At 34.4% G+C, this 14,094-nt stretch overlaps 1 protein-coding gene across 1 annotated transcript in view; it reads left to right on the top strand.

Annotated features, from left to right (window-relative positions):
* The window catches only part of LOC138695067 (acyl-CoA Delta-9 desaturase-like), a 29,340-nt gene that overhangs the window by 11,704 nt on the left and 3,542 nt on the right, over window positions 1–14,094 (top strand). Inside the window, exons 4-5 of the mRNA XM_069819428.1 lie at window positions 9,990–10,195; window positions 11,484–11,669. Of these exons, the coding sequence (XP_069675529.1) occupies window positions 9,990–10,195; window positions 11,484–11,669 (392 nt within the window). The remainder of the gene's footprint in view (window positions 1–9,989; window positions 10,196–11,483; window positions 11,670–14,094) is intronic.

Genomic DNA, 14,094 nt, shown 5'->3' with positions numbered 1-14,094 from the left:
AATAAACAAACAAACTAAAACACTATATCAACACTAGTTTCCATAAATTCATTTTTATCATAAAAAGGGTTATTGATTAGCCAGTCACGAATAACACACCTATATATATTAAAATTAACAATATGTACAGTACACTATAAGCAAGTTTATTAAAAAATAGACAATGCAATTGATGTAAATCATTGTTTAGACTTAGCTAAAATAACCCTAGGGTCACAAGGTGGTATTATGTCTTGTACCATAATGATGAATCTCGCTATGTGGATAATAACTGTTTAAATTTGACTTAATTTTAATTAATCAATCGAAAACATACAAATTCACAACAGTTAAAATTATTTCAGAAATAAACAAAGGTCTGCAGTGAGCATCAAAATCACAATCAGTCAAAATGCGTATTGCCTTTTTTTTTTTTTTTTGCAAAACAAGTACTTGATCAATTTTTTGACAATTTCCCCACAAATGAACACCATAAGTAAATATTACTTACTTACTTAGTTACTTACTTACTTAGTCTACTTACTTACTTACTTGCTTGCTTTTAAGGAACCCAGAGGTTCATTGCCGCCATTAGTCCCTATCCTGAGCAAGATTAATCCGCCATTAGTCCCTATCATGAGCAAGATTAATCCAGTCTCTATTATCGTATCCCACCTCCCTCAAATCCATTTTAATATTATCTTCCCATTTACGTCTCGGCCTCCCTAAAGGTCTTTTTTCCCTCCGACCTCCCAACTAACACTCTGTATGCATTTCTGGATTTGCCCATACGTGCTACATGCCCTGCCCATCTCAAACGTCTGGATTTAATGTTCCTAATTATGTCAGGTGAAGAATACAATGCGTGCAGTTCTGTGTGGTGTAACTTTCTCCATTCTCCTGTAGCTTCATCCCTCTTAGCCCCAAATATTTTCCTAAGCACCTTATTCTCAAACACCCTTAATCTCTGTTTCTCTCTCAAAGTGAGAGTCCAAGTTTCGCAGCCATACAAAACAACCGGTAATATAACTGTTTTATAAATTCTAACTTTCAGATTTTTTGACAGCAGACTGGATGACAAAAGCTTCTCAACCGAATAATAACAGGCATTTCCCATGTTTATTCTGCGTTTAATTTCCTCCCGAGTGTCATTTATATTTGTTACTGTATAATACTATTTAAAAAATCAAAATACGAGGTTTTAAGAAATTCTTTAGGTACAAGGTATCTAAGTCTCCTTAACAAATAGATTACTCTCGACTATTACACTTTTACTACGTCACACTACTTTCGACCAATAAAACGGTACGAAAGGACTTATTTCAACCTATCATGGCTGCTTATCGCACAATTTTATCGCGTCCCTAGCATTTGTTTCTTTGTTTGCCAACATTTCAAACTGCCCTGGTCTGGACGTCAAAAAAAAAAAAAAAAAAAAAAAAAAAAAAAAAAAAATTACAAACCACTCCAGTCGATGCACAGCTCTTTCAAATATGACTCGCATTGGCATTCAAGAACAAGAATTAATAAAGGTCACTGATCATGTATGAAGAGCACCATTCGGAAATCCTGAATAAGTTGAGGGATACACCATGTACATCAACGAGTTCACTTCTTTTACGCACACGTCTAATATAACATCAACTGAACCACCAACTACTAAAACATTCAAATTTGAAAATTGTACTTTCAATAATTGTTTCTTTTAAAATTATTCATGTTTATTTTTTATTTCATCATCGTTAATTAAAACGTTTCTTGTTTATTTCATCATCCCTAATTAAAACTTTTCTATCACTTGTTTATATTATTTAGGTTATGTTTGTTATAGCTTCTGCTATATGATATTATGGATATTCACGTATCAGAGATTGTTTAATACTAAGATTTATTGAAAATCATCTGTCAAGTGACGTTGATTACTGGGATCCGGATAATTGAAGTGGAATGCAAATGTTTTAATAAAAATGAAACTGAATCAACAAAGCCTTCTTGACCAAGCCCCTACAGTCTCGGCTGCGCGAAACGAGGAAACCGGGGCAAATTGAACGCTGCGCTTGCCGCCATATTGTTGGAGAGCAGACGCATAACAGCAATGCGTAAATCACGCAATTTAACGCTGTGATGATGTAAAATTGACAGATTATGGCCATTTTCGACGTTTAACGTAAAATTAGGACGAAATAAACATATTCAAAGTTTCATTGATATGCGTTAGAACATTAAGGAAAAGAAAATACGTACACAGCAATTTATAGAAAACATACTCAAACATCTATAAATAGGCCTACACAATACACATTATAGATTGTATAATATTACGATAATCAGCATATTGTTAGGTTTCAGAGAATCTAAAATTATATTAACATACATTACGCTTAGATCACAAGACAAATATATGTACCTTGATTACACAAGTTCTTATTATAATCAAATTCTTAAGTGAAATAAATACTGTATGTGATAATCAGTATACACCTGTAAAGTTTTAGAGAATCGAAAATTATATTACCGGTACTTTTAGACCACAGGACATAGGTAATCTGGCAAAATATAATGCTCGAAGGTAGCCAAATTACATTGAATTCATTCTTCAATTAATAAAGGGAATGCTAGCAATTATAAAAAATATCGGTACCTAATACATTGCAAACAATAGGTAACGTGAAGACCTAAAAACTAAACAATCACTTTATGCAAGCTAAAAAAAAAACACATACTTTTTATGTGTGGATTTTTTACATATTGTATTGTTATTTTAAATAAGTAAAATGGATATATTATCATTGCTTGCGGAGTGATGGTACATAATTTTTATGCACATATGTAATATCAATAAGATGCCATTCTTTGCTTTCGTTAATAAGATATATCCGGCAAAATGTAAAAGATTTATTTATAGGTGAACTCTGAATCATAAGTTCAAAAAGAAAGCTTACCTATTACAGCTATTTATTTATTTATTATCTGTATATTTATTTATCCATATATGGATCTTACATAATTTTTATGCAATATGTAATATCAATAAGATGCCATTCCTTGCTTTCGTTAATAAGATATATCCGGCAAAATGTAAAAGATGTATTTATAGGTGAACTCTGAATCATAAGTTCAAAAAGAAGGCTTACCTATTACAGCTATTTATTTATTTATTATCCGTATATTTATTTATCCATATATGGATCTTGAATGAAAGTTTATTAGCTTTCAGATAAATTCATTTATGTACATAATAAAAACAAAAAGTTATCTTTCCACTAATGTTTTAACATCTAATGTGTAAGTCTAAATAATTCACTCAGTGGGATTTCTCTACAGTCTGATATACCTGTACTAACAATTAAGTATTCTTTATTGTCGTAAACTACTGATTGATTTTTAATGATATTGATATTGTAACAACAGAGATAATATTATATCGTACCTTTTGCAAATGGCTTGGAAAATTAAACAGGGATGGTATTATCGCCGCGCTCTCATGGTTAACATTCGGCAGGTCTTTGAAATTTAATTGTATTATTGTTTTCAATTTCTTCTGTCACCGCTCCAATCACTCGCCTCAATTTCAATAATGCAGCCAATAAGCTGCTTTCATTATTAAATGACACCTACTTGTCTAATCCACGTGGACTAAAACCGAGGTTGCAATGTCTTGTGCTGAGGACGAATATTAAGGTATGTGATTAAAATTATTATTAAAGAGTTATTATTAAGAGTTAAGAAAGCCAACGTACTCGTATATGTAATAATAATAATAATAATAATAATAATAATAATAATAATAATAATAGCCATTTAACAATATAACAAACTAGTGCTTATTCTTATCGAGAAAGTAGACGTGACAACGTGACGCTTAGAGTGAAACCTAGAGAGCAACAATCGGTCAACGAAATTATGTTTTAAAAGCACACCGCACGTTATTGTATGATGCCGGCATGTTAAGTATGAGGCCGCGGCGATAATATATCATATTTCAAAATTCTATTGCCATTACTTTCACACTGTTCACTAAAAACACCCGAGACAAAACAAAGGACAAGTATGGCAATCGTGTTTACCGCTCTGTTTCTACCAGTAGCATGGCGGCGTAAACATGCGCAGACTGGTTTCAATTTTGAACAGCACACAAGCGCTCTGTGTGAGTCTAGTATACTATATAACGTCTTTGTTCTTGACTAGTAACCGTCCACAGAGTTCAATGATGATTCCATAGTTGGCACAACTGATACCGGTAACAAGAAAACATAATCATAAAACACTACTGCCATCTAGCGTAATGTTGAGACGCTACAATAATACATTTGAAGACAGTTGTATTTTCGTAAGCCAATTAATATTTTATTGTATTGGAGTACTTTGTTACTTCTAATCTTTATATACTTTCTTCTAATCGTGTAATAGTCGATTAAATCCCACTCGAGTTTTGATTTTCTCTAGATAAATCAAAACCTCTAGTGAGATTACTGTTGACAATCTAATGCACAGGTCATTAATGTGACCTTCCCATGTTAACTTAGAGTCAAGAACAAACCCATTATTATTATTATTATTATTATTATTATTATTATTATTATTATTATTATCATTAGTATTATTACTACTATTATTATTATTATTATTATTATTATTATTATAAGAATGTTAGGAATAATTCGGTCAATTACTTATCCTTTTTCAACACCTGACTCTCTTTTAATACTATACTATACATTAGTGAGATCGAAACTCGAATATGCATCTGTAGTTTGGAACTCTGTTACTAGTTCTGATTCGGCAAAACTGGAAAATATTCAAAGGAAATTTATTTCACTATGTTCGTATAGATTCCTGCCTAATAACTCTGAATATAACTATGATAAAAAATGCGAGCACTTTAAATGTCGAAGCCTGTATGCCAGACGTCATGATCTCGATTACTTATTCTTATGTAAGGTCCTTAAAGGTGACATTAATTGTCAATCTTTCTTAAACACTGTCAGCCTTCGTATTCCTATGAAGGACATGAGACATCACAAATTCTTCTATATTAGAAATTCTAAATCTTCCTCGCCGGTCTCCAGATGTATTAAACATGCTAACTTACATGTAGGCGATTTCGATCCATTCAATGTATAGAAGTATTAGAATATAGCAATGTCTTTGCTAATATTATTTGCATAATCCTTATACACAAATTGGTAGTAAGAACCAACTCCTTTACCTAATATTTTATAGTTTTAATTCTTGTAAATTAATTATTGTAATCCATGTTCTTTATTTTGTTGTTAACTTAAGTATTTAATTTGTATCATAGTTGTTCATTTTAATGTATTAATTGTATCACTGTGCTGGACCTTTATTGGCCAATGGCTGTTGTCCAGCACATAAATATCAATAAATAAATAAATAAATTACTCGTATTATTATTGTTATTGTTATTATTATTATTATTATTATTATTATTATTATTATTATTATTATTATTTTCTGTTTGTCATGAGAAAATTACTGCTTTATGAGCAGGTTTGTGTACTTCACGCACAATAAAGTGAAATTTAATCTCAAAATTTTCATGCCAAGCAAATTGCCTGTAATGGAAGCAGCTCTTAACTGTGTTAGTTTATGATCCCAGACAGCTGCTCCCTAAGTGGGAATTCGGGGTTTCGTATTTAATATTCTACATCGCTAAACGTAAGTATTGTTCAATATTTAACTTGCTACATTACACGAGGGAGCAGATGTAGTACCGGGGAATGGAAATGTGCGCACATCTTGTCAGTTCCGAGAGGTAACAGGAAATAACTCCACACGCAACTGCCAGATTCTCTTAACTTGTATAATGCCTTCATGTCAGAGGAACACGGGTGGAATAGCAAATGCTTCCCTATTAAACAGACGAAACAGCTATTTGGTAAAATGAACCAACTCAAAGACGTTAAGTCCATTGAAACCATGTCCATATGACTTATGTCCTCTAATATTTTTGTCCACTTTCATTTATGTCCACATTTTATGTGCGTCCATTGTTTGGGTCCATGACTGTTATGTCCATTTTTATATAAGTCCACTTTCATTTAAGTAAATTCCTTTTGTGCGAGATCGTGCGTATTTGCTTGTTTTCCGCACAGAACCAATACGCGGTAAGAGTGAAATACCACATTCAGTATTCCCAACGTAACACACATAATAATTTCCCTCTTCTTACCGCTTAAGCGCGACATTCATTTTCTGCTTTAGGCTTTTAACATATTATTTTTAGAGACGTTTAACATGGTAATAATTATAAATTGGAAACTTACCACTGCAATTTCACCTAAATTGCACTGTTAATTATTGTTTTTAAATATATGCAAAAATTAAGTAAAGTCTACTACTCCACGAAACTTATTGCATTCCAGATACAAGTAACATTAAGGAAGCCGTGAAAAATTATATAAATAATATTGTTAAAATATTAAAATGAAAAATAAATCATTACATAACCTTACCGTTTGTTTTAAGTTCGCATTTATAGACTGGGGAAAAAAAAAGACAGACGTATATCACGGCCTGCTGGAGTATAGTAAACACAGAAAACATTTTATAGCAACAATGTTGAAGAAAGATATTTTGGTGTTCCGAAGTTGCCGTCATTAAACAGAAACCAAGATGGAGATTTCATTGCAAATAATTAGAAATTCGTCTTTCAGGTATGTAATAAACGATCTTCGCACAAAATAATGTACGATACACGAGCGGTATGTTTGTTTCCATGTTCTCGGAAATTAAAAAAGCTCAACTACGTACGCTTTTTCAATCTTTTCCTCGGCCATGAAAACGTCAACATACCGCTCTTGTAACGTATATTACTATTGTATTACTGGAAGATATTCAGGCTGTTTTTGATAGCCTTATAGATAATATTGAGCCACATATATTGGATTTAGCATTGTACATGGAAAGAACTTATATTCGAGGAACATCTATCTGTTCGAGGAAGAAGAAGAGCAGTGCCACCTAGATTCGCACCTGAAATATGGAACACTTATTATCAGGTTCCGGCAGGACAACATCGAACAACTAACATAGTCAAGGACTGGCACAATCGCTTTCAGAAACACATCGTAACACATCACTCGTCGGTCTGGAAATTCAAGAAAAACCAAAGGAATAATTAAACTATGATAATACAATTGCTTGACGGGCATTTTAATGTGCGACACCCTATTAAAAGAGCGTACCTACAAAATTTAAGTCGAGGAGAAGAGACTGTTCGGAATTACAACCATACAATGAAGAATGGCACATCACAACTTACCTCAAAACTATTATTTATCATCTGAAGCTGTATGAAGATGAACATGCAGAAGAGATTAAGTAGGGAATTGAATTAAATTTGTAAATTTGAGTGATTTATATAGAACTGACACATTTCTTTCATTAATTGTTTCAAAACGAATTGTGCTAGCGACAACTTATTATACCTAAAATGTAGAGGAATTTTGGGAGATTATTTACCTCTATAGCAAATGTTGTCCGGCGTTGTCAAATCCGGAGATCTCGGTGGCCACAAGTTCCTGGAAATTATTCCGTTGTCACATAACCGGATAAATGGAACCATGCTTCATCTGTGAACCATGTGATGGACAATATGGCAGGATTTTGCACAATGAACGTCTGAAACCAACGACAATAATTCAATCTTTTATCCTTATCTGGTTCCTGTAGCTGATGAACAACCGTAACCCTATATGGCTTTAGGTTCTCTGACACATTGAGTAGGTGTACCCTGTCTCCTGCGACAAACGTCTTAATGATTTTTTGGGTGACTGCTCCAGTCGTGCTCTTACGTCAACAACAACCGTGGGAAGCCTAGATGAACGAGAACTCACCAGAGATCCAGTTGTTTCCAATTTGTTTACCAGTCCCAGTATTGTGTTTCTTTTGGGAGGATTGCGAACACCAAATTCTCTCTGGTATGCCCTTTGAGTAGCTGTAATTGAATTCGTAATCCAATATTGCTTCACAAGGAAGAGTCGTTGATTTAATGTGTACTGCATTTTCACGTTGACACAAAATGTCGAAAATAGCTGCCAACAACATAAACATCTGCGCATCTAGTGACAAGGAATCGAAACTCCAGAACGTTCTGCTGTTGGTTTCAGACGTTCATTGTGCAAAATCCTGCCATATTGTCCATCACATGGTTCACAGATGAAGCATGGTTCCATTTATCCGGTTATGTGACAACCGAATAATTTCCAGGAACCTGTGGCCACCGAGATCTCCGGATTTGACAACGCCGGACAACATTTGCTATAGAGGTAAATAATCTCCCAAAATTCCTCTACATTTTAGGTATAATAAGTTGTCGCTAGCACAATTCGTTTTGAAACAATTAATGAAAGAAATGTGTCAGTTCTATATAAATCACTCTGTAGATGGACATAATGCATTGTACAATCATGTAGTTGACGTAAAAATGTGGACATAATATTTGTGCAATTCGACTAAAATAAAGTGCACATATACTTCATAGGACATATATTTATGGACATAGTGTAATGGACTTTTATGTAATGAACATAGTAAAATGCACATTAAAATTGTGGACATTATAAAAAGGACCTAACGTCTTGTTTCTGCCAAGTACCCGCGATTACATTCTGAACTTCAGCTCAATTTTCAACTTTAAGCTTGCTGATGCGTCCGATATTGTTTACAGTGATGGTACCTTTTCTTTTCACAAATATAAATTAATAGCTAAAGAGCGCAAATGGGGTGCTTATTCAGAGAATATAATTTTATCACATACAATTTTGTGGAATGTAACATAAGTTTAGTGCAGTATGTGACGCTCTTCGGTACGAACTTTTCAAAATCATTGCACCAAAGATTTATTATCATGAATAATAATAATAATAATAATAATAATAATAATAATAATAATAATAATAATCTTATTGAATTTGTTATTCCCAAAAACTAGTTCGATTAATTAAAATGTGTCTCAGTGAAACGTACAGCAGAGTCCGTATAGGCCAGTTTCTGTCAGCTGCGTTTGCAATTCACTGTGGGTTAAAGGAAGGAGATGCACTATCACCTTTACTTTTTAACTTCGCTCTAGAATATGCCATTAGGAAAGTCCAGGATAACACAGAGGGTTTGGAATTGAACGGGTTACATCAGCTGCTTGTCTATGTGGATGACGTGAATATGTTAGGAGAAAATCCACAAACGAGTAGGGAAAAGACGGGAATTTTACTTGAAGCAAGTAAAGAGATAGGTTTGGAAGTAAATCCCGAAAATACAAAGTATGTGATTATGTCTTGTGACGACAATATTGTACGAAATGGAAATATAAAAATTGGAGATTTATCCTTTGAAGAGGTGGAAAAATTCATATACCTGGGAGAAAAAGTAACAAATATAAATGATACTCGAGAGGAAATTAAACACAGAATAAATATGGGAAATGCCTGTTATTATTCGGTTGAGAAGCTTTTATACATCCAGTCTGCTGTCAAAATATCTGAAAGTTAGAATTTATAAAACAGTTATATTACCGGTTGTTCTTTATGCTTGTGAAACTTGGACTCTCACTTTGAGAGAGGAACATAGGTTAAGGGTGTTTGAGAATAAGGTTCTTAGGAAAATATCTAGGGCTAAGAGGGATGAAGTTACAGGAGAATGGAGAAAATTACACAACGCAGAACTGCACGCATTGTATTCTTCACCTGACATAATTAGGAACATAAAATCCAGACGTTTGAGATGGGCAGGGCATGTAGCACGTATGGGCGAATCCAGAAATGCATATAGAGTGTTAGTTGAAAGGCCGGAGGGAAAAAGGCCTTTGGGGGGGGGCCGAGACGTAAATGGGAAGATAATATTAAAATGGATTTGAGGGAGGTGGGATATGATGATAGAGACTGGCTTAATCTTGCTCAGGATAGGGACCAATGGCGGGCTTATGTGAGGGCGGCATTGAACCTCCGGGTTCCTTGAAAGCCGGTAAGTAATAATAAATAATAATATTGCAGAATTCTGTGTACGACTGGGTCCGGGATCACAGGATTCACCACAAGTTCAGCGAGACGGACGCGGACCCCCACAACGCCCACAGAGGATTCTTCTTCTCTCACGTGGGCTGGCTGATGCAGAGGAAACACCCGGAAGTGCGCCGACAGGGACGCCAGGTGGACATGAGCGACGTGCTGGCTGACCCCTTGGTCAGGTTCCACAACAAGTAAGACAGCTGCCACACCAGGGTTATATGATACTGCTACTGCTGCTGCTTCTGCTACTGTTACTACTACTACTACTACTACTACTACAGGGACATCATTTTATTTTTACTTCAATTTTTATTGTACCTGAGTTTTTGAATGTACTTCACTCCCACCCCTTCTACTAAGGAAGTTCCAACTCCACACAGAACCAAGACCGCAGATAGTAAGCAGTACTGAGTTAGAGAGTATAGTACGTTCCAGAAATATGTTCGCGTTTTCCAGTGACGAAAGAGCTTTCAATATTGAATCATATTTTCGCACAGGTACTGTCCGTTTGCCTACGTCGCATCCCGATTTCCCCCACCTGCTTCTGCTCGCCCCTCTGTAATAGCTGGGCTGTCTTAGCTCTTTTCTGAAAACATTAATTTTTGTTAGGAATTGGACGTTTACGTGATATTATACAACCGTTTAAAATAACTTAAATAAAAGGGCCTCGTTAAGTAATTAACTGTCACGTGATTTCCCCCTTTCTACGATCCTGCGGCATAACCACTTAGACGGACAGTAGATGGCATGTCTAAGTCATTTTATCTGTGCGGGTCGGGCAGAAGCGAAGATTGAATTTACAGTACGTAAGGTACTCTTTTATAGAGTAGGTACAGAATTATTTCAACATGAGTTAATAGTAAGAAGGACAAAACTGGTAATTGGTATTAGGTACAATAGTCTATAGTGCGATAATATGCACAAAAGAAGTGAAGCCTGTATCGAAATGAACGGCCACCATTTTAAAAAAATGTGTTTAAATATCCATATTATGACTATTTTTCAATTTAATTTCATTCTCTATATTGTAAGCTAATGTGCTGTAGACAGTATAATATACACTGCATAATGAATACGTTCGCATGGATAACTCAGTTCGTGAGTAAAAACACTCATTGTTAATACTGTACTGTATTTTGATTAAACAAAAACCTAATGAAAATTATCGAACTCAAAATCGCGATGTTTCCTAGTTTACGTAAATGGATGAACTACTTTTCTTCCCTCCTATACCTAGTAAAGTGATTTGTTTGTGTTTTACGCCAGTATCATCGAACTACGTCGTGGAAGGGGATAGCAAATTGTGTTTCCGGTTCTCTAAAGGCATAGCCAGGTTAATATTAGAAATGTTAGTAAAAATAAAATGATGTCCCTGTAGGAAATTTGTATGCTAAACATAAGAATGATGCAGGTAGGACTGTTTTCTTGTGTTATTTCGATTAGATAGTAGCGAAGCCGTGTGGTGTGTTTACTGTGCAGGTACTTCTCCCTGTTGAAGCTGCTGTTCTGCTTCGTGATCCCCGCAGTGGTGCCGCCACTGCTTTGGGGTGAGGGCTGGTACAGCGCCGCCATGGGCTGCAGTGTGGTGCGCTACGTCATCTTCCTCAACGCCGCCTGGTCCGTCAACAGCCTGGCGCACATCTGGGGCGGCAAGCCCTACGACAGGTACGTGCTTCAGCAACGACATGAGAGTTTGCTATATCATGGACACGAAATAATAATGTACGATGGGGAATGAATGGGAGGCCATGCCTTCTCCTTTACTTTCAGAAATAATATAATCAGATATCGAGAGGAGTTGATAAGACCTTACACCACCATAGAAACAATTATAGGATTTGATTGGTGTCTATTCAATTTTCAATGTAGCTACTCGAGAAATCTAGTCATATTTTCTGTTAATATGATGATGATATTAATTGCAGTAGGCCTTGGATGACAACTAGTTAGATTAATTAAAATGTGTTTCAGTGAAACGTACAGCAGAGTTCGTATAGGTCAGTTTCTGTCAGATGCTTTTCCAATTCACTGCGGGCTAAAGCAAGGAGATGCACTATCACCTTTACTTTTTAACTTTGCTCTAGAGTATGCCATTAGGAAAGTTCAGGATAACAGAGAAGGTTTGGAATTGAACGGGTTACATCAGCTGCTTGTCTATGCGGATGACGTGAATATGTTAGGAGAAAATCCACAAACGATTAGGGAAAACACGGGAATTTTACTGGAAGCAAGTAAAGAGATAGGTTTGGAAGTAAATCCTGAAAAGACAAAGTATATGATTATGTCTCGTGACGAGAATATTGTAGGAAATGGAAATATAAAAATTGGAAATTTATCTTTTGAAGAGGTGGAGAAGTTCAAATAGCTTGGAGCAAGAGTAAAAAATATAAATGACACTCGGGAGGAAATTAAACACAGAATAAATATGGGAAATTCTTGTTATTATTCGGTTGAGAAAAATTTTATCATCCAGTCTGCTGACCAAAAATCTGAAAGTTAGAATTTATAAAACAGTTATATTACCGGTTCTTTATGGTTGTGTTATGCTATATCATGGACACAAAATAACACTGAGTTTCAATATACGATGGGGACTGAATTGAAGGCCATGCCTTCTCCTTTACTTTCAGAATTAATATAATCGGATATCGAGAGGAGTTGATAAGATCTTGCACCACCATAGAAACAATTATAGGATTTGATTGGTGCCTATTCCATTTTCAATGTAGCTACTCATTTTCTGTTAATATGATGATGCCATTAATTGTAGTAGGCCTTGGATGACTGAAATTATTTTTTTTTAAATAATACAGTTTTAAATCCAGCCAGCCGTGATAAAACTTATACAGGAAACAAATCAATGTGGCATCATTATTCATTTATTTTTATTCGAATGCGAATTGGGGTGAATAATAAATGCGGAAAGTATAAAGACAGAAATAATTAAATGAATATAGTCTAATTCTAAAGTACTTAACTGTAGCATTAGTTTCCAGATGAATCCAATTCTCTGTAATGACATAATTATTTATCATTTATTAATTTTTACTTTGTTGTTCTAAGAAATATTTTGTCAATTAACTGTTTACGTATAATTTATTTAGCATTATTTCAATATATATTTATGTATGGTATTATAGGTTGGGATGAAACTTACAAATCCAGCATTTATGCGTTAATTTTACTACAGAAAAAAGTATTAAAAATTTGTTTAAAAAAGCAGAAAGATTACCGAACTGAATTGTTGTTTAAACATTTCAAAGTTTTCAACTTTAAACAAATGTATTATTTTATTTTATTGAAATATTTTCATAGAAATTTTAATAATTTTGAAAGGTATATACATAAATATAGAACTAAAAATATGGATTCTCTGCGTTTGTCTGAACCAAAATGTAAAACCAATGCAGCTTTTTATCATAGCATGAGTCAAGGACCCAGATTATTAAACAAATTTTATTCCAATAATATTTCAACCACGAATCCTCTCCAAATTAATAGAAAAAAAAATAAAAAAATTTGTATTGGATTTATAGTTTGGGTTTAAACACATTAAACACTTTTTAATCTGTATTCACTTTCAATTTTAATTTTATTTTTGTCTGTGTTGGAATCCCTCCTGAGCACGAGTCTTACTCATTCAGGATTGGGCTAGTTTAACTTTCATTGTATTTATTAACTTGTATTCATTTCAAACTTACTAGCAATAATAAATAAATAAATCATTACAATTTCAAACAACTTATTGGCATCATATTGATGTGTGAATCGTTTCCATTATAAATTCCATTGTTGTCTGCAGACTAGGCCTCCAGCGAATAGGGATTATAAAGAATGGACACTGAGCGAAATTTCCTGTGTTTTGTTTCTCTGTGCGCCAGCGTTTAGTTCCACTTTCAAGCGCTAGAGGTTAGTGTAATCGAGCATACGCTAAGATAATAATTGAGAGTAGAGTTGAGACACAGGATCCAAACATCGCCTACCTTATTGCATAATCCAGTAACGCTTTACTTCAAATAAATTCAAGTTAACGGCTTTTCCTTATTTCTCAGTGACAAACTAGTTGTAATAATAATATTTTATATTTCAG

The sequence above is a fragment of the Periplaneta americana genome, chromosome 2, assembly GCF_040183065.1.
Source record: "Periplaneta americana isolate PAMFEO1 chromosome 2, P.americana_PAMFEO1_priV1, whole genome shotgun sequence".
Classification (NCBI taxonomy): Eukaryota; Metazoa; Arthropoda; class Insecta; order Blattodea; family Blattidae; genus Periplaneta; species Periplaneta americana.
Note: the sequence above shows the minus strand (reverse complement) of the source record. Positions and strands in the feature narration are given on the sequence as shown.